This window comes from Salvelinus fontinalis, chromosome 23 (genome assembly GCF_029448725.1).
Source record: "Salvelinus fontinalis isolate EN_2023a chromosome 23, ASM2944872v1, whole genome shotgun sequence".
NCBI lineage: Eukaryota > Metazoa > Chordata > Actinopteri > Salmoniformes > Salmonidae > Salvelinus > Salvelinus fontinalis.
In genome coordinates this window covers 23,109,219-23,131,535 of record NC_074687.1, presented here as the reverse complement: position 1 = coordinate 23,131,535, position 22,317 = coordinate 23,109,219, and the positions used below count along the sequence as shown (strand labels likewise).

Below are 22,317 nucleotides of genomic sequence, written 5' to 3'. Positions count from 1 at the left end.
TATTCTTATTGTGTTTACTTTTTGTTATTACTTTTTATTTTAGTCTACTTGGTAAATATTTTCTTCTTGAACTGCAGTGTTGGTTAAGGGCTTGTAAGTTAGCATTTCACATTAAAGTCTACACTTGTTGTATTTGGCGCATGTGACAAATTAAAGTTTGATTTGACAATGCTGGGGGAAAAGGCCCCAAAAAACTATACAAACAACACTGTTTCACGATGCGTCAGTGACATGGCAGGAGATGTTTTGAAACAATTACTGCTTCGCATACAATCCTGTGAATTCTATGCATTACAGATGGATGAGTCAAAAGACGTGGCAGGCCTGGCACAGCTCCTGGTATATGTCCGTTACGTTTATAGGGTGTCAATTAAGGAAGACATCCTCTTTTGCAAACCACTGGAAACCAGGACAACAGGAGAGGATATGTTTAAAGTACTGGACTGCTTTCTGACATCAAATGGACTTTGGTGGTCAAGATATGTTGGTATCTGTACCGATGGCGCAAAAGCCATGACAGGGAGACATTGTGGAGTGCAAGCAGTTGCTCCCGACGCCACTTGGTTACACTGCAGCATCCACCGAGAGGCTCTTGCTGCCAAGGGAATGCCTGACAGCTTGAAAGACGTTTTGGACACTACAGTGAAAATTATTAATTTTGTTAAAGCAAGGCCCCAGAACTCTCGTGTATTTTCTGCATTATGCAATTATATGGGCAGCGCAATTACGCAGGTACTTTCCAGTCCACTTACTGATATCTGAACAGAAGAGCCTCATCTAAATTGCAACGAGCGGTTCTGTGAAAATTGAATTTAATCAGAAGCCACTGCCAGATTTCTAGATTGGGCTGCGCTCAGAGTATCCTGCCTTGGAAAATCGCGCTAAGACACTGATGCCCTTTGCAACCACGTACCTATGTGAGAGTGGATTCTCTAGCATGAAAACTAAATACAGGCACAGACTGTGTATGGAAAATGATTTAAGTCTGAGACTCTCCAATACCATCCAACATTGCAGAGTTATGTAAATCCTTTCAAGCACACCCTTCTCATTAACCTGTGGTGAGTTATTCACAATTTTCAATTAACAAATAAGGTTTTATATGTAAGATGGTTAAATAAAGAGCAAAATGATTGATTATTATGATTTGTGCCCTGGTCCTATAAGAGTTCTTTGTCACTTCCCACTAGCCGGGTTGTGACAAAACACTCATTCTTATGTTTAATAAATGTATAGTGTGTGTGTGTGTGTGTGTGTGTGTGTGTGTGTGTGTGTGTGTGTGGCAGGCTTACACTGATGGCAAAAAAACAACATTTGAGTGTGCGCTGACCCTGATGCTAGAGGGGGTACGCAGCTGGAGGTTGAATGTTTGAATGGGTACGGGACTATAAAAAGTTTGGCAACCACTGTTTAGAGAGAGACCCAATCTGTAATATAGTACACTTACCATAGTTAGGTTTTACCCAGAGAAATTTGATAAATTATCCAGGTCCTCAATAAGGCCCTTCAAGGTTGAAGGACTCAAGAGAACTTGAATCATTTAGTCCCTTAATGTTATCATCAGACTTTTATCGCTAACACTTCAAAGGCCATAATAAATAGGTATGGTGATAAAGGGCAACCTTGTTTTACACCTCTTGACAGCTCAAAACTTTCAGAGAAGTATCCGTTGTTAATTATTTTACATAAAGGGTTGTTGTACATTACTTTTACCCATCTTATGAGAGATTCTCCAAAGTTAAAAAAATCCAGGCACTCATAAACAGATTCTAGGCATACTGTATCAAAGGATTTCTCAAAATATGCTATAAAGATTATATCTGGTTTCCTTGTATTCTGTATTTCAGTCTGTCTTCTTCTCTTTTTCCTCCCACATTACAGATCCATCCATTGACTGAATGGCAAATAGGTCTCATTATTCAGTGTGTGCGTGTGTGCATGCGTGCGTGTGCTCTTCATATGCCTTCCCCCATATTAACTACAGGCTTTATCTAGAGTGTGTGTTCCTCCAGGATTGTGTGTGTGTGTGTGTGTGTTCATCAATTAGTGTGTTGCTAATGAGTGCTGCAGTTATCGGGGGTTTAATATGTACTAACGACAACGCAGTTCATTGAAACACTACTCCCTTTTGATTGGTGGAAAGGGGAAGGGGTGGGAGAGTTAAGTGTAGCGTACCAAATGGCTCCTGATATAGTCCACTACCTTTGACCAGGGCCCTTTCAGAAATTCATCCATTTAAGGTTTTATATTAACGTATATTACCTGCTATCAATTATATAGTTTATCTATTGATGAATTCCTTTGTACACTTTTGTGAAAGGGCTGCTTATCGTGATGACTTGAAATAATAGTGTTACTTTTGCATATATAGTGTATGTATGTGGACACCACTTCAAATTAGTGGATTCAGCTATTACTGAAGAGCTCAGTGACTTTCAATATGGCACCGTCATAGGATGCCACCTTTCCAACAAGTCAGTTTGTCAAATTTTTGCCCTGCTAGAGTTGCCCCGGTCAACTGCAAGTAATGTTATTGTGAAGTAGAAACGTCTAGGACCAACAACGGTAGGTCACACAAACTCACAGAACGGGACCACCGAGTGCTGAAGTGCGTAAAAATTGTCTGTCCTCGGTTGCAACACTCACTACCTAGTTCCAAACTGCCTCAGGAATAGGGCTGTTGCAGTGACCGTATTACTGCCACCAGCGGTCACGAGTTATGAATCGCAGTCAAATTCTACATTACCGTTTTTCCACGGTAATTAGGCTTCTCCAAGCTCTCTTGCTGCTGCTGGCCATTAGTAGCCTACCACCTTGCTAACTGCCTGGTACTCAGCACTCTATTGTTCCTCTAATCACTCTGACATCAATGCAAATGTATTAGAAAATCTAATCAAACACTTCATGAGAGCCCATGAGCTCATGTTGCTCAACATTTCTATAGGCTATGCATTTGCCGGAGAAAACACAGTGATGGCCGCTAATAAAAATATGTGGATCCCATCAGATTTCTATAGGCTAGGCTTACTATACTTATTTCTCAACTTTCCTAATATTAAGCACATTGTTTAGCTTTACAACAGAAGTATAGCCTACCTGGCTGGCATGAAAATGACCAACGGGGAAAGCATCCTCCATTCCTATGTATTTTCACCGGCTGCCCCTGTTTCGATAGAGTTGCATGATAATGGTCCATTCTAAATGAAAACAAATGTCACACATATATATTATTAAGTATATGTTAAGATACGATTAAATCAAGATTTTTTTTAATTTCACCTTTATTTAACCAGGTAGGCTAGTTGAGAACAAGTTCTCATTTGCAACTGCGACCTGGCCAAGATAAAGCATAACAGTGTGAACAGACAACAACACAGAGTTACACATGGAGTAAACAATAAACAAGTCAATAACATGGTAGGAAAAAGAGAATCTATATACAATGTGTGCAAAAGGCATGAGGTAGGCAATAAATCGAATAATTACAATTTAGCAGATTAACACTGGCGTGATAAATCATCAGATGATCATGTGCAAGAAGAGATACTGGTGTGCAAAAGAGCAGAAAAGTAAATAAATAAAAGCAGTATGGGGGTGAGGTAGGTAAATTGGGTGGGTAGTTTACAGATGGACTATGTACAGCTGCAGCGATCGGTTAGCTGCTCGGATAGCAGATTTTTAAAGTTGTTGAGGGAGATAAAAGTCTCCAACTTCAGAGATTTTTGCAATTCGTTCCAGTCGCAGGCAGCAGAGAACTGGAAGGAAAGGCGTCCAAATGAGGTTTTGGCTTTAGGGATACACCTGCTGGAGCGCGTGCTACGAGCGCGTGCTACGGGTGGGTGTAGCCATCGTGACCAGTGAACTGAGATAAGGCGGCACTTTACCTACCATAGCCTTGTAGATGACCTGGAGCCAGTGGGTCTGACGACGAACATGTAGCGAGGGCCAGCCGACTAGGGCATACAGGTCGCAGTGGTGGGTCGTATAAGGTTCATTTAGTAACAAAACGGATGGCACTGTGATAAACTGCATCCAGTTTGCTGAGTAGAGTATTGGAAGCTATTTTGTAGATGACATCGCCGAAGTCGAGGATCGGTAGGATAGTCAGTTTTACTAGGGTAAGTTTGGCGGCGTGAGTGAAGGAGGCTTTGTTCCGGAATAGAAAGCCGACTCTAGATTTGATTTTGGATTGGAGATGTTTGATATGAGTCTGGAAGGAGAGTTTGCAGTCTAGCCAGACACCTAGGTACTTATAGATGTCCACATATTCTAGGTCGGAACCGTCCAGGGTGGTGATGCTAGTCGGGCGTGCGGGTGCAGGCAGCGAACGGTTGAAAAGCATGCATTTGGTTTTACTAGCATTTAAGAGCAGTTGGAGGCCACGGAAGGAGTGTTGTATGGCATTGAAGCTCGTTTGGAGATTAGATAGCACAGTGTCCAGGGAAGGGCCGGAAGTATACAGAATGGTGTCGTCTGCGTAGAGGTGGATCAGGGAATCGCCCGCAGCAAGAGCAACATCATTGATGTATACAGAGAAAAGAGTCGGCTCGAGAATTGAACCCTGTGGTACCCCCATAGAGACTGCCAGAGGACCGGACAACATGCCCTCCGATTTGACACACTGAACTCTGTCTGCAAAGTAGTTGGTGAACCAGGCAAGGCAGTCATTAGAAAAACCGAGGCTATTGAGTCTGCCGATAAGAATATGGTGATTGACAGAGTCGAAAGCCTTGGCCAGGTCGATGAAGACGGCTGCACAGTAATGTCTTTTATCGATGGCGGTTATGATATCGTTTAGTACCTTGAGCGTGGCTGAGGTGCACCCGTGACCGGCTCGGAAACCGGATTGCACAGCGGAGAAGGTACGGTGGGATTCGAGATGGTCAGTGATCTGTTTGTTGACTTGGCTTTCGAAGACCTTAGCTAGGCAGGGCAGGATGGATATAGGTCTGTAACAGTTTGGGTCCAGGGTGTCTCCCCCTTTGAAGAGGGGGATGACAGCGGCAGCTTTCCAATTCTTGGGGATCTCAGATGATACGAAGGAGAGGTTGAACAGGCTGGTAATACTGGGTGCGACAATGGCGGCGGACAGTTTCAGAAATAGGGGGTCCAGATTGTCAAGCCCAGCTGATTTGTATGGGTCCAGGTTTTCCAGCTCTTTCAGAACATCTGCTATCTGGATATGGGTAAAGGAGAAGCTGGGGAGGCTTGGGCGAGTAGCAGCGGGGGGGGCGGGGCTGTTGGCCAAGATTGGAGTCGCCAGGTGGAAGGCATGGCCAGCCATTGAGAAATGTTTGTTGAAGTTTTCGATTATCACGGACTTATCAGTGGTGACCGTGTTATCTAGCCTCAGTGCAGTGGGCAGCTGGGAGGAGGTGCTCTTGTTTTCCATGGACTTTACAGTATCCCAGAACTTTTTGGAGTTAGAGCTACAGGATGCAAATTTCTGCTTGAAAAAGCTGGCCTTTGCTTTCCTGACTGACTGCGTGTATTGGTTCCTGACTTCCCTGAACAGTTGCATATCACGGGGGCTCTTCGATGCTATTGCAGTTCGCCACAGGATGTTTTTGTGCTGGTCGAGGGCAGTCAGGTCTGGAGTGAACCAAGGGCTATATCTGTCTAACTTTTAAAGAATGACCAGGCATCCTCAACTGACGGGATGAGGTCAATATCCTTCCAGGGTACCCGGGCCAGGTCGATTAGAAAGGCCTGCTCGCAGAAGTGTTTCAGGGAGCGTTTGACAGTGATGAGGGGTGGTCGTTTGACCGTGGACCCGTGGCGGATACAGGCAATGAGGCAGTGATCGCTGAGATCTTGATTGAAGACAGCAGAGGTGTATTTGGAGGGCAAGTTGGTCAGGATAATGTCTATTAGGGTGCCCATGTTTACGGATTTAGGGTTGTACCTGGTGGGTTCCTTGATGATTTGAGTGAGATTGAGGGCATCAAGCTTAGATTGTAGGACTGCCGGGGTGTTAAGCATATCCCAGTTTAGGTCACCTAACAGAACAAACTCTGAAGCTAGATGGGGAGCGATCAATTCACAGATGGTGTCCAGGGCACAGCTGGGAGCTGAGGGGGGTCGGTAGCAGGCGGCAACAGTGAGAGACTTATTTCTGGAGAGATTAATTTTTAAAATTAGAAGTTCGAACTGTTTGGGCATAGACTTGGAAAGGATGACAGAACTTTGCAGGCTATCTCTGCAGTAGATTGCAACTCCTCCCCCTTTGGCAGTTCTATCTTGACGGAAAGTGTTATAGTTGGGTATGGAAATCTCAGAGTTTTTGGTGGCCTTCCTAAGCCAGGATTCAGACACGGCAAGGACATCAGGGTTGGCAGAGTGTGCTAAAGCGGTGAGTAAGGCAAACTTAGGGAGGAGGCTTCTGATGTTGACATGCATGAGGCCAAGGCTTTTTCGATCACAGAAGTCAACAAATGAGGGTGACTGGGGACATGCAGGGCCTGGGTTTACCTCCACATCACCCGAGGAACAGAGGAGTAGTAGGATGAGGGTGCGGCTAAAGGCTATCAAAACTGGTCGCCTAGAGCGTTGGGGACAAGGAATAAAAGGAGCAGATTTATGGGCGTGGTAGAATAGATTCTGGGCATAATGTGCAGACCAGGGTATGGTGGGGCACGGGTACAGCGGAGGCAAGCCCAGGCACTGGGTGATGATAAGAGAGGTTGTATCTCTGGACATGCTGGTCTCAATGGGTGAGGTCACCGCATGTGTGGGGGGTGGGACAAAGGAGGTATCAGAGGTACGGAGAGTGGAACTACGGGGTCCATTGCAAACCAAAACAATGATAACTAGCCTGAACAACAGTATGCAAGGCATATTGATATTTGAGAGAGACATACAATAAGGCATAAAGTGATTGCAGGTCATGATTGGGAGAGCTAGCTAAAACAGCAGGTGAGATAACAGCAGCTAGTCAGCTAACACAGCAACAGAAGGTAAAAATGGCGACGACTGGGCAGAGAGGGTCGGATTAACTACACACAGATCCTGAGTTAAGGCACAGAGCCGACAGATAAAACACAAATAAACAGAATGGAGTACCGTGAATTAATGGACAGTCAAGCAGGCATCAGCTATGTAGCCAAGTGATCATAGTGTCCAGGGGGCAGCCGTAGATGGAGTAGTGAGGCCTCCACTAAGCTAGCCCGCGGCGTTTAAAGTTAGTAGCCCGGGGGGGTGGTCTGCTCAGACGGAGGGGGTCTGCTCAGACGGAGGCCGGTTGAGGGCACAGCGGATGGGGTATTTGTCTGCAGACCAGATGTGGTCGTGTCGACAGAGAATCCAAGCCGGATGGCGGTGGCGAAAGAGAGGTTGTGAGTTGTAGAATTGTGTTTGCTAACTGGTGCTAGCTTCGTGATTCAGACAGCTAGTCATGGGTAGCAAGCTAGCAGAAGATGGAGGTCTGTTTATAGCCACGCCGTGCAATTCCGTCGGTAGATTAGTGGGGTTCCGTGTGGTAGAGGGGACCAATCCAATTGTCAAAATAGTTATAGTGGCCTAAGAGGATTGTTCGATAGACCTGTTCAGATAGCAGCCGATATGCTCAAGACAGCTAACGATTAGCGGGCCGCAGTTAGTATATGGACGTTCAGGTTACGTCGCGATGGAGGGGCCGGTTGAAATACTCCCTCGGGCAGATAACGTCGGTATCCCAGTCGTGAAGGCCCGGTGGGGCTCCGCATCGGCAGTAAAACGGGTCCGGATAGGTGATTGTAGCCCAGGAGTGGCTGATGGAACTCTTCAGCTGGCTAGCTCCGGGATAATTGGTGTTTGCTCCGGAATTGATGTTAGCCGATAGTCGATAGTCACTCGGATAGCAGCTAGTTAGCTGCAAGATCCAGGTGTAAATGTCCAGAGCTTGAGGTAAAAATCCGGGGATATGGAGAGAAAATAGGTCTGGTATGCTCTGGTCTGAGTCGCGTTGTACAAAACTGGCAATAGTTTTCCGAGCTAAAGGATAGCTGATGAGCGCTAGCTGTGGTTAGCTGAACTACTAACGTTAGCTTGTGAGCTGGCTAACTTCTGGTTAGCTTCTGTTGTAGATTTCGGATACGAGGTGAATAATACTTTTGAGGAAGAAAAAAAAAACAGATCCGCACCACATTTGGTGAGGTGGGTTGCAGGAGAGTGTTTTGAAGTTGAGTTTTTAAGAAGAAAAGAATATATATATAAAAAGATATGCGAAGAAAAATATATAAAATATATATACACGGGACAGGACGAGGACAAAGGACATCTGACTGCTACGCCATCTTGGATTCTAATAGGCTAATATTGTCACCCATCAGACTATCACTTGATATATTATCACTTTTGATTGATGCCCAGCATAAGAAACAATGCCTTTTTTTTTATCGCTACTTTTTCTAATCATAGTCACACACCTCATGTAGCCAGCCCATGGGCCTATATGTTTTAATAGGGTTTGTATCACGACTAAAGTGGCCAAATATCTTCTTAAAATTAAGCACATTTATCCGTTTTACAAGGGGTGTAGAGCCTAACTGGCATATGTAAGCAGTCTGTGAGTTTCAAGTTTGGGAGAGATCATTTTCACCATAAAAATGGAACATTTGCGCTTATAGCCAACTACCATGTGCACATTGCTGCGCTTATAATATGAAGAAATAGCCTACTAGTTTAACAACATTTTAAGATAAATGTTCTGAGCGTTAGCCACATTGCATAAAAACTTATTTTTTTTATGCTAGTGGTTGTAATAATTTGGGATCTATCACATCCTACTACTATCCCAGACTATGTTTGGCGTATTTATTTATCACACAGAATAGAAAAGGTTGACTTTTGTACTATGGGGGGATAAAAGATTGACAAGGCTAGTGCTTTTGCTGTTCGAAAGGCCTATTCATTTTGTTGGCTGACGAAAAGTAAATGTGGTCAGTTCTTCCAATATCTTCAATATGCACCTTGGAATTGGATAAGGACACGCGCAGTTGTGTCCCCGATGTGTATGTCTTCACTTGTAGCCTGTGAGAAAGACCCAATCATGTGATGGAGAGCAATGTGAATGAGAGGCGATTCGGGTTGCGCAGCACACTCAGGGAGAAGGGCACAATGCAGCACTCTGGGCCGCAAAAGGCATGGATTTTTTTTAGGGTGCATTACGGCCACAAAGGGTATGCCGCCGTGAAATTCGAGGCATTATCAAGTGCTTGTCAAATTGTGAATGAGAGACTATTGTAGTATGTACAGCCTGCGTAAAAAGGAAAGCAGAGCTCATGCCTTTCAAGTGACTTTTTTAAAATCATCATTAGTCTCATCGTGCAGCCTTACAATGTATTAAAATCAAAACATATAGCCCAACATTTGTAGAACAACTAAAGTTACATTAATAACTCTAAATTAAGCATAAAGGAGTACCTGTTTCTCTGTTAACCGCTCAACACAGAATAGCCGCACTCCCTCAAATCATTGAGAAAATATTTATATTTTATTCAGCTTTGTTCAATTGTATTCTTCATACTATAAAATAATGCCACGGAATTATAAGCAAATGTTGTGTGCTAAATGAACTATTGTAGCCCACAGCCATTTTGCATAGTCACATCAGGACCTAACAGAAGGACAGCTCGTGTATGCTATGAATATAATGCTATGTATTCTTTTTTTCTGAAATAAACAACATTTTCTTCATATCATGCTTCTTTAGACTTGTCTAAAATAAATAATGGATTTATTGTGAAGGTAGGCTATATTACATGGATTTATTAGACTTTAAATGGCTTGTAGCTATATGTGGAAGCCAGGATTTGCTAAATGTGTTTATGTTAATTAACAGTCAATTACCGTGACACCGACACTTATATGCTTGACAATCACCAGCTGACTAAATTTTGTGACTGCCACAGCACTATCCTGGAAGCAACGTCAGCACAATAACTGTACGTTGAGAGCTTCATGAAAAAGCAGACTGCGGGCCAGTCCTAAGCGCCCAAACTCACCAATGCTCTTGTGGCTGAAATAACACAGAATAAAACAATTAATAAGACTCATTATGGTAGTGACTGCCCATTACTGCTTATCACTTGTTAACCATAATTTATTTCAATTACTTTAATAAAATATTTAAGTTGTTGTCTGTAATATATTACATTTGTTTTATTTGATGAATTTATTATTTAATTCAAAGTCATCATCTCATCTCTATAGTTTTGCTGCCTTTGCTGTCTGACAAAATCCCTATTTTTAGCAGTTCTTCAAAGTAAATAAGGCAGACTTTTATAATATATGCCATTTAGCAGTCACTTTTATCCAAAGCGACTTAGTCATGCCTGCATACATATTTATACATTAGTTATACATGTATGACTTCATGTATTTTCAGGTAAAGATACCTCCCTCTCGGTTGTCACTAGTTACCACACCCACATAGTCATAAGGCCTGCATATTTCTACAATTTATCTTCTTAAAATGTGATTTTAAACCTAACCCTAACCTTAACCACACTGCTAACCTTATGCTTAAAATTAAGAACAAAAAGCAATTTTCACGATATGGACAATTTTAACTTTGTGGTTGTAACTAGTGGAAACCCTCCCTCTCTGTGACTGCCCCACACAGACCGGACAAGGAAGCGCGCAATGGATTGCAGTTCATTACCAATTTTTTTGTGCTAAACTATGTAGAATATTGGCCTGTTGGAAACTACAACTCCCTACTATATTGCACAGTTCGGGCTTGATCTGAGTTCTGTCTGGATATCATAAGGTGAATGCACCAATTTGTAAGTCGCTTTGGATAAGAGCGTCTGCTAAATGACTTAAATGTAAATGTAGAGAAACTGTGCATTGATCTCACAGAACCCCCCCCCCCCCGAACAAAATTGAATTCAGATAATTGAACCAACGTTGATCAATTAGTTGTTTAAAAAACGGATAATAATAATTTTATGTTAATCCCTCATTACTAGTTATAATCTCTTCTCAGGTGCTGTGCCATGCTATAACAGAGCATGTGGAGGATGCTGGGGTCCACTCTGGAGATGCCACCCTCATGCTACCTACCCAGAGCATCAGCCAGGGGGCCCTAGAGAAGGTCAGTGTGTGTGTGTGTGCGTATCATGCTGTTTTTTTTACCCACCTACTAGGGGCTGACTCACTCAAAATATGTCTCACATCAATCATGAAAGTGTGCATCGTTATGAAAAGTTTCCACATTTTATTTGTTAGACTGTTAGTCTGTTGGCCTGCCTATATTTAGGATCACTGACTCCTGACAGGGAATTCATTATTAGGCTGTGGTTTATATTTATTTTTCACTACTGAAATCTATTGCCCAGGCTGTGAATATGTAAATAATTTATACTGAGTTATAGGTTCGTCTTTGATGGAAGCTTCATATTTACTATTTGTCCTCCATTACTCTCAGGTGAAGAGTGCCACACGGAAAATTGCTAAGGCGTTTGAGATCTCTGGTCCGTTCAATACTCAGTTCCTAGTGAAAGGCAACGATGTCATGGTAAGTTTGTGTGTGTGTGCGTGTGACGCATGATGGAATACGTTAGAGAAAGCTATAAATGATCACTTGACGTTTTCACAGTCGTAAAAAAATCAAATGCAATTTGGTCATGAATTGAAATACAGAATCTCGGTGTGGTGGTCACAGTGAATTCCAAAGATGAAAAGATGGATACAGTGCCTTCAGAAAGTATTCATACCCCGTGACTTAATCTACATTTTGTTGTTAACAGCCTGAATTTGTTAACAGCCTGAATTCTCAGCCATCTACACACAATACCCAATAATGACAAAGTTAAAACATGTTTTTAGAAATGTTTGATCGTTTATTGAAAATGAAATACAGAATTATGTCATTTACGTATTCACACCCCTCAGTCAATACATGTTAGAATCACCTTTGGCAGCGATCTTTCTGGGTAAGTCTGTTAAGAGCTTTGCACACCTGGATTGTACAATATTTGCACATTTTTCTCTTAAAAATTCTTCAAGCTCTGTCAAGTTGATTGTTGATCATTGCTAGACAGCCATTTTCAACTCTTGCCATAGATCTTCAAACCGATTTAAGTCAAAACTGTAACTAGGCCACTCAGGAACATTTCAATGTCATCTTGGTAAGCAACTCCAGTGTATATTTGGCCTTGTGTTTTAGGTTATTGTCCTGCTGAAAGGTGAATTTATCTCCCAGTGTCTGTTGGAAAGCCTGAACCAGGTTTTCCTCTAGAATATAATAAAATGCAAATTAATTACTTAAAAATCATAAAATGTGATTTTCTGGATTTTTGATTTTTTAGATTCCATCTCTCACAGTTGAAGTGTACCTATGATAAAAATTACAGACCTCTACATGCTTTGTAAGTAGGAAAACCTGCAAAATCGGCAGTGTATCTGTGAGTAAAACAGAACTCATTTTGCAGCAAACTTCCTGTCAGAAAGTGAAAAATCTGAAATCGAGGCTCTGTTCCAGGGCCTCCCTAATCATTTGCTTGAAATCTATTAGTATACATGCACTTCATACGCCTTCCACTAGATGTCAATAGGCTGTGAGAGGTGAACTGGAGTGTATAGCTATTTCTATGGTCAAAAGAGAGAGCTTGGAATGACATGACCCCAAATTCTTTTGTTCAGGAAGGCGCACAAAGTACATCAGCATTGGCTTCTGAAAAGCTTTTGTTATAGACGGCTAATATCTCCGGCTTTGATTTTATTTGATAAATGTGACAATATCATCGTAAAGTATGTTTTTTCAATATAGTTTTATCAGAATATTGAAAAAATTTCGGGAGTTTTGGGGTGTTCCGTTCTCTGCGTTTGTTCACGATGGACAGCTTCGCGCCACTTGGCAAGTTTTGCTTGCTAATTCGAGAGGGAAAAAGGACATTCTCAAACCAAACAACGATTGTTCTGGACGAAGGACCCCTTGTGCAAGATTCTGATGGAAGCTCAACAAAAGTAGGACCCATTTATGATGTTATTTCCTATTTCTGTCGAAAATGTGTTGTTGTGTTTTCCGCCTTGATTTTTGGCGCTGTCTCGCTATAACGTAAGCTGCATGTCGTACTAAAGTTATTTTTAGAATTCTAACACGGCGATTGCATTAAGAACTAGTGTATCATTTGCTGTACAACAAGTATTTTTTAGTAACGTTTATGATTAGTTATTTGGTCAGAATAGGTGAGTGTCAGAAATATATCCGGAGATTCTGGAAAATATTTGCTACGTTTTCACAATGTATTACCACGGATTTCAGCTCTAAATATGCACATTTTCGAACAAACCATATATGTATTGTGTAATATGATGTTATAGGACTGTCATCTGATGAAGTTTATGAAGGTTAGTGAAATAATTAATATATTTTGCTGGTTTTGTCGCTATCGCTACTGTTGCCTTGAATCAATGTAGTTGTGTGGTTGGCTATTGTAGTAAGCTAATATAATGCTATATTGTGTTTTCGCTGTAAAACACTTAAAGAATCGGAAATATTGTCTGGATTCACAAGATGTTTGTCTTTCATTTGCTGTACACCATGTATTTTTCATAAATGTTTTATGATGAGTATTTAGGTATTTCAATTTGGTCTCTGTAATTGTTCTAGCTGCTTCGGTGCTATTTCCGATTGTAGCTGCAATCTAAAACTATGATTTATACCTCAAATATGCACATTTTCTGAACAAAACATAGATTTATTGTATAACATGTTATAAGACTGTCATCTGATGAAGTTGTTTCTTGGTTAGTTTGGTTGGTTCTTGGTTAGTTTGGTTGGTTTTGTGCAAGCTATCTGTGCTGTGAAAAATGTCTGTGCTTTTTTGTATTTGGTGGTGAGCTAACATAAATATACGTGGTGTTTTCGCTGTAAAACATTTAAAAAATCGGACATGTTGGCTGGATTCACAAGATGTTTATCTTTCATTTGCTGTATTGGACTTGTTAATGTGTGAAAGATAAATATTTCAAAAAAATATATTTTGAATTTCGCGCCCTGCACTTGGACTGGCTGTTGTCATATGTGTACCGACACCGGGCTTGCAGCCATAAGAAGTTATCAGAGACTATATTATTAAAAAATAAATTGGTCCATTATTTTTTCTAAAAACCTGTTTTCGCTTTGTCATTATGGGGTATTGTGTGTAGATAAGGATTTTTATTTATTTAATCAATTAGAATAAGGCTGTAACGTAACAAAATGTGGATACAGTCAGGGGGTCTGAATACTTTCTGAATGCACTGGATATGGTTTACACTGAAAGCGTTTTTCCATCCCAAAAATGATTTATTTATGTATTTTATTTTTTACACTGGATTTAGGCGACTTGTGAAAAAAGCTTAGGGGGATTTAAATGGCAGAAAAATCCCAGATTGGGATCATAGTTTCTTTCTTGAAATGTTATCTTAGGCTTTCGATAAGCATGTAAAAGCAACAAAAATAAAATGCTAAGACGAGACGTGACGTAATACTCTTTTCACAGCACAGTATAGCAGTATAGCAGTTTTCCCCAAACTCTGTCCTGGGGCCCCTGCTGGGTGCACATTTTGGGTTTTACCCTAGTACTACACAGTTGATTCAAATAATCAAAGCTTGATGATTTGGTTATTTGAATCACACTACATAGTGTGGAAATAGTTAGTTTAAAGGACACATCATTCAATTAATCAATTAAATTTAGCCTTTTTTACAGTTGCCACTAAGTGCTTAACGGTAATAGTACCTCGGCCCATCCTCCTCCAGCTGTACTGGTTTAGAATGAAAATGTCAGCAAGTGAGAATTAATGTGTGTGTGTGTGTGTTCCTCCCTGCCAGGTGATAGAGTGTAACCTGCGAGCATCCCGCTCCTTCCCCTTCGTGTCTAAGACCATCGGTGTGGACTTCATTAGTGTGGCTACACGGGTCATGGTGGGTGAACCCCAGGATGAGGCTGCTCTGCCCTCTCTGGAGAACCCCATCATCCCTGTTGACTATGTGGGAATCAAGGTGAGGCTCTGTGACTACAGGGCTCTGTCCCAATATCCACACTAGCACACTACTAGTTTAAATCCAGGTCATGTGACAACCTAAACACAGGGACCTTTCAATGAATATGAGGTGGAAAGGAGACACTCGCTCTCGAGTGGCGCAGCGGTCTAAGGCACTGCATCTCAGTGCAAGAGGCGTCACTACAGTCCCCGGTTCGAATCCAGCCTGTATCACATCTGGCTGTGATTGGAAGTTCCATAGAGCGGCGCACAATTGGCACAGCGTTGTCTGGGTTTGGCCGGGGTAGGCCGTCATTGTAAATAATAATTTGTTCTTAACTGACTTGCCTAGTTAAATAAAGGTTAACTACATCTCTGTAGTTTAGTGCTGAATTGCCTAGACCCTAAGGATGCTTCCCAAATGGCACCCAGCCTATTCCCTGTATAGTGGACCCAATGGGCTCTGGTCAAAAGTAGTGCACTTGTATAGGGAATAAGCTGCCATGGTTAAAAATAGTGCACTATAAATGTAATAGGGTGCCATTTAAGACTTGTTAAGTGTTATGGCAAGGACCTAAAACTACATTTTTTGTCTACCAGCCACTGTAGCAGGTAGATATAATAATCTAGGGGCCACCCAGATTTTTTACGAGCCAAAATATTTTCTCATTAATTACTCAAAAAAAACACAAAACAAAGTGGATGAGACTGCTTAGTAATGTTTCTCAAACAAGGAATGTATTACTAGTAAGAAGTAATGTGATATTTGAAATTGTGTTTTTTACATTGGTTAAAAGTAGAGACTCAGAGCTAGAAAATTGTATATCATAGACTGCAGTTAAGGAACAATGGGAAAGTAATTTTGCTTTGAAAGTTGATAAACTTGTAACCCCACTTTTGAGAAAATGGCCCTTGAATATTTGGTAAACCTACTGGAGAGCTCTTCTTTGTCTACACCCATTCAGCATCGTTCACACCCGCTTAAGCCTTAGCCCCACCCATCTCTTTAAGGATTCACATGTGAGGCCATGTGGTAAACACGCTATATTAAATAAAATGTATGTTTATTTGTCACATGCACAGGATACAGAAGGTGTAAACGGTACAGCGATAGTACTTGCATAGTAGCGATATCAAAAACAGTGTGTCCAGATAAAAATATTTGATAAATATTTGAGCGTTATTAGATGTGAACCGGAGTGACACACTTGTGTGTTTCCTTCATGTGGAGGAAATGCTATAACCACCCCTCACCCACATCTAGCTAAGTGGATGTGTCACTATTGTCTAGGCATGTACTCTTACTTGTATACATGGATGGACGCTTCACGGCAGACTGGAACTATTTAACTCCATTTTGTTTGTAGCTACATCTTGTTTGACCAGCCTTGTGTCAAGTCACTCCGGTTCACACTGACCGTGGCGTGTGCAGAAAGTAGCCCATCACTTTATCCTACTGCTCTGTCGATAGCGCCTGCTAAATTCAGGGCATCAAATGTTGTTGAGAAAAGTAGCAAAACGTTTGTAGTTCTCGATGGCTAACATATCTTTCAAAAACGTCAAGGTAGAAAGGGCTGTCAACACATACTGAACAGCTCACGTTATAGACAGAAGCGTGCTACATCACAGTTCAATCCAAACCCATCTCCCGGAATGTCCAGACCATACATTATCTCAGCCAATCATGGCTAGTGGGAAGGTTCCTGTTTTTTTCCATGGCTAAACCTACTAGGCTTGTAATTTAAAATGTTTATTAGTATTTATGGATGGAATACAAGTTTGTTATTAAGGCACATGAAAGTTCACATGTTCCAGAAGGCATTTCTGAGAAAAAAATTGTCTTTTGAGTTTTTAAAATTATTTACGTTTAATGCTGCTCCTGTGAAGTAGTGACGTGCGACATACGCCTAGTTTCCTGAAACGAGTCACACATTGTTCAATTTAATGTAATATTTTGTGACCTGAGTCTTTTAACCAAAATATCACAGATGAGACGACAATGTTCAGCTGCCCCTTTAACATTACCGTTGTCATGACTCTCTCTCCTTGATGAGGATCAAAGATGCCATATCAGCTTGGCACATGGCTGACAGATAGGGGGGGTTGGTTTTATGACTTAACTTCTCTGCGCTACGGATCCCTTTTACGGGATCATTTTCCTAAACAACCGCTGAATTGCAGGGCGCAAAATATTACTAAAAATATTTATAATCATGCAATCACAAGTGAAATATACCAAAACACAGCTTAGCTTGTTGTTAATCCACCTATCGGGTCAGATTTTGAAAATATGCTTTACAGCGAAAGAAATCCAAGCTTTTGTGAGCTTTTGTGAATCAATGCTAGAACAGCTAGCCCCAAATTAGCATGGTCACGAAAGTCAGAAAAGCAATAAAATTAATCGCTTACCTTTGATAGTCTTCGGATGTTTGCACTCACGAGACTCCCAGTTACACAATAAATGTTATTTTTGTTCGATAAATATTACTTTTATAACAAAAAAACGCCATTTGGGTTGTGCGTTATGTTCAGAAAACTACAGCCTCGTTCCGGTCCTGAAAGGCAGAAGAAAATTCCCAAACGTATCAGATTCAATAATATTACTAAAAATATTTATAATCATGCAATCACAAGTGAAATATACCAAAACACAGCTTAGCTTGTTGTTAATCCACCTATCTTGTCAGATTTTGAAAATATGCTTCGCAGCGAAAGCAATCCAAGCTTTTGTGAGTGTATCAATCAATGCTAGAACAGTTAGCCTTATATTAGCTTGGTTAGCTTGGTCACGAAAGTCAGAAAAGCAATAAAATGAATCGCTTACCTTTGATAATCTTTGGATGTTTGCACTCACGAGACTCCCAGTTACACAACAAATGTTCTTTTTGTTCGATAAATATTACTTTTATAACAAAAATCCGCCATTTGTGTTGTGCGTTATGTTCAGAAAACCAAAGCCTCGTTCCGTTCGACGAAAATTCCAAAAAGTATCCGTAATGGTCGTAAAAACATTTTAAATGTTTTTTATAATCAATCCTCAGGTTGTTTTTAACAAACATAATCGATAATATTTCAACCGGACCGTAACCTATTCAATAAGAGAGAAAAACAAAATGGAGAGCTACCCCTCTCGCGCGCAGGAACTAATCAGAGGACACCTGACTAGTTTTGGAAAAATCTCGCTAATTTTTCAAAATAAAAGCCTGAAACTATGTCTTAAGCCTGGTCACAGCCTGAGGAAGCCATTGGAAAAGGAGTCTGGTTGATACCCCTTTAAATGGAAGAAAGACGGGCCAGGAAACAGATTAAAAATAAAATAATAATAATACTCACTTCCGGGTTAGATTTTCTCAGGTTGATAGATACACTAGTTCTTAATGCAATCGCCGTGTTAGAATTCTAAAAATAACTTCATTACGACATCCAGCTTAGGTATAGCGAGAGAGTACCCAAAAGCTAGGCGCAAACGACCAACACAACATGTTCGATAGATATATGAAATAGCATCATAAAATGGGTCCTACTTTTGCTGATCTTTCATCAGAATGTTGTACAAGGGGTCCTTTGTCCAGAACAATCGTTGTTTGGATTTAGAACAGCCTTTTTCCCTCTCGATTTAGCAAGCACATTTGCCAAGTGGCGCGAATCTCTCCATGTCAACAAACGGAAGAGAACGGAACACGACAAAACTCCCGAAAAAATGTCAATAATCTGATTAAACTATATTGAAAAAACATACTTTACGATGATATTGTCACATGTATCAAATAAAATCAAAGCCGGAGATAGTAGTCGCCTATAACGACAGCTTTTCAGAAGGCAATCCCCGGTTCCTTCTCGCGCCTTCCTGAAAACAGGAAATGGGTGACACGTCATTCCAAGAGGATTTATTCCACTTCAGACCAAGATAAACACTCCATTTCTTCTCTCACTGCCTCTTGACATCTAGGGGAACGTGTATGACGTGTATGTATACTAATACTTATCATGCTCATTTATAGGCAGGACCTAGAACAGAGCCTCGATTTCAGACTTTCCACTTCCTTACTTACTTACTTCCTTACTTACTTACTTTATTGTCCCCATGGGGAAATTTTGTTGCAGTGTCATGTACACATTTAAAGTGGCGTTAAATACAAAACAAGATTGACAATACAACTTTCAATAACAGTCACGCACCAATAAAAAAATAAAAATAATAATAGTAAGAAATAAAACATTTAAAACATTTTTAAAAATGTTAAAATCGTTTAAATACAAAATTTAAAAAAATTAAAAAAAAAAAATTAAAAAAGAAGAAAAGACTAGCCTGCTGGCCTTACGGGGTCAATGGGAACATTTGCCCGAGCTATTTAAGAGGGATATCACACCTGGCACAAATGATTGTCTCGTTCTATTTTTCCTGCTGAGGGGTGCCCTATACCTGCGCCCAGAGGGGAGTAATTCAAAGTCCAGGTACAGGGGGTGACTTGGGTCTAAAATGATTTTGTGAGCCTTACGGAGGGCCCTGACCTTAAAGATCTCATCCAGGCCTGTCTGTTTGACTCCAAGTACCTTACTTGCTGTGGTAATAATCCTTCTCAGCATGTTTCTCTGACTGACAGTGGCATTGCCAAACCAACAAACAATACAAAAAGTTAAAATACTCTCAATAAAGGATTTGTAAAACAGTCAATATAGTACAGTCTATATTAAAAGAACCCAACTTTTTTAGAAAGTACAGTCTCTGTTGGCTCTTTTTGTAGATCTGGTCTGTACATTTACTCCACTGAAGCTTACTGTCCAAAAAGACACCCAGATATTTATATTCCTCTACAATTTCTATATTCTGGCCTCTGATAGATGTTGCAGAGGTAGGTGTTGTACGCTTCCTGAAATCTATGCACATCTCTTTGGTCTTGTTAGTATTGAGGACCAAGTGTGATTCCTCACACCACTCTACAAAGTCATCTAGGACCGGGCCATGATGTTCCTCGTCATCATGCAACAGGCTGATCAAGGCAGTGTCATCAGCGAACTTAACGAGGTGTCTGTCAGTATGGGAACTAGTACAGCTATTAGTGTACAAGATGTACAGAAGTGGGGACAAAACACATCCCTGAGGAGAGCCTGTGTTGGTATTGCGTATATCCGACACATGGGGACCTATTTTGACTCACTGTGAGCGTTGGCTCAGGAAGTCCAACAGCCACAAAACCAGCCCCCCATCTAAGGAAAAGTCCAGAATGGGTCTCTGTGCCAGAATGTAGGGCTGGATTGTGTTGAAGGCAGAAGAAAAGTCAACAAACAGAACCCTGACATGGGATTTGGCACCTTCTAGATGTCTATAGACCATGTTAAGGAGGGTAAGAATGGCATCATCAACTCCTCTGCTGGTCTGATAGGCAAACTGAAATGGGTCGAGGAGCTTCTGGGTGACACTGAGAATATGACTTTTCACAATTTTCTCAAGGCATTTCATAACTAAGGATGTCAAAGCGACAGGGCGATAGCCATTCAGCACAGAGGGATTCGATACTTTAGGAATTGGTATAATTATTGATTTTTTTCCACAATACTGGAACGTGTTGCTGGTTGAGTGAGGATTGGAAAATGTCTGTAAAAACACCAGCCAGTTGTTCAGCACAGTGCTGTAACACATGCCCACTTATTTTGTCTGGGCCTGGGCTTTTGTATGTGTTACATCCCTTGAACAACTTTAGAACATCAGACTGTTGATCAACAACTCTCTCAAACATTAGTAATGATGCTTCCATTTGTTTTTCCTCCGACACGAAGTTGTCTGATTCAAATCTTGAGAAGAAAACATTCAGTTCATTAGCCATGTTCTGGCCCTCATATCCCCCAAGGTCAGCACTGGTTTTTCCCCTGCCTATATGGGGGGCGCTAGCCATGGATTTAATCCCTTGCCAGGCCACCCTTGCGTTTCCTGAGGAGAGGGTCCTCTCCACCCTTTGCTTGTATGCCTCCTTGTCCACCAGTATCTGTCTTTTTATCTCACGTTGTACATCTCTTAAAGCCTGTCTATCACCCCCAGCATAAACTGCCTTCTTCCTATCAAGTAGTGATTTTAGATGTTTTGATACCCAAGGCTTGTTGTTAGGGAAGATTTTACAGGTCTTAGTAGGCACAACTGACTCAACACAGAAGTTTACATAGTCTGAAATAACCTCTGTGAGTTCATCCAGATCAGAGCTGCTGTCCTCAAATACCTCCCACATTGTACAGTCAAAACACCCCTGGAGACAAGTGATACTGTTGTCATTCCAGATCTGGACAGTTTTAACTGTGGGTTTCTCCCTCTCCAGGAGGTGACAGTAAGTTGGCCTGAGGTAGACCACATTGTGGTCTGATGTCCCCAGAGGAGGTCTGGTGGTGGCAGAGAACGCCTTTGGTATTGTCCCATAGCACAAATCAAGAGTCCTATTTTTCCTAGTGTGACATTTCACATACTGATGGTATGTGCGCAAGACTTTGCGCAAGGTACAGTTGTTAAAATCCCCTAAAATAAATTTGGGTGCGTCGGGGAGATGGATTCCAGTTTCTGTGACAGATTATAAATAATCTCTGATGCCTTTGTTATATTAGCTTTTGGTTGAATGTACACAACGGTAACAAACAATTGGGGGAACTCACGGGGCAGATAGTAAGGTCGCAGTGACACAGAAAGCAGTTCAATATCGGGGGTACAGAGTCGCTCTCTTACCAGGATCGATTTACACCACTGGTCCCTGACAAGCAGGCAGACGCCCCCGCCGTGAGGAAGTTTGTGCCAAATGAGTTCTGTTTTACTCACAGATATGATTCAAACGGTTTTAGAAACTAGAGAGTGTTTTCTATCCAATAGTAAAAATAATATGCATATTGTACGAGCAAGAATTGAGTACGAGGCAGTTTAATTTGGGAACGAAATTATTACAAAGTGCAAACAGCACCCCCTGTTGAGAAAAGGTTAAAGGACTCGCTAAGAATTAACATACAGACCAGAAAGAATGGAGAGGTGGCTACACGTTGAAATGGTTAGAAACATTGTCTTGACGCCAGACTGCGTGGACCAGTGGCTACACAGCTGAAAATGGTTTAAACTCTACAGACCAGCCGACGTACAGCTCGTGCTGAATGTTACGAAATGGTTAGAAACGTTGTACTGACGCCAGACTGTGTGGAGCAGTGGCTACACAGCTGAAAATGGTTTAAACTCTACAGACCAGCCGACGTACAGCGCGTGCTGAATGTTACGAAATGGTTAAAAACGTTGTACTGACACCAGATAGCGTGGAGCAGTGGCTACACAGCGGAAAATGGTTTAAACTCTACAGACCAGCCGACGTACAGCGCGTGCTGAATGTTACGAAATGGTTA

At 41.4% G+C, this 22,317-nt stretch overlaps 1 protein-coding gene across 1 annotated transcript in view; it reads left to right on the top strand.

The window, feature by feature from the left end:
- cps1 (carbamoyl-phosphate synthase 1, mitochondrial) overlaps positions 1 to 22,317 on the top strand; it is a 119,033-nt gene that overhangs the window by 74,299 nt on the left and 22,417 nt on the right. Inside the window, exons 30-32 of the mRNA XM_055878266.1 lie at positions 10,970 to 11,077; positions 11,411 to 11,500; positions 14,804 to 14,974. Coding sequence (XP_055734241.1) covers positions 10,970 to 11,077; positions 11,411 to 11,500; positions 14,804 to 14,974 — 369 coding nt within the window. The remainder of the gene's footprint in view (positions 1 to 10,969; positions 11,078 to 11,410; positions 11,501 to 14,803; positions 14,975 to 22,317) is intronic.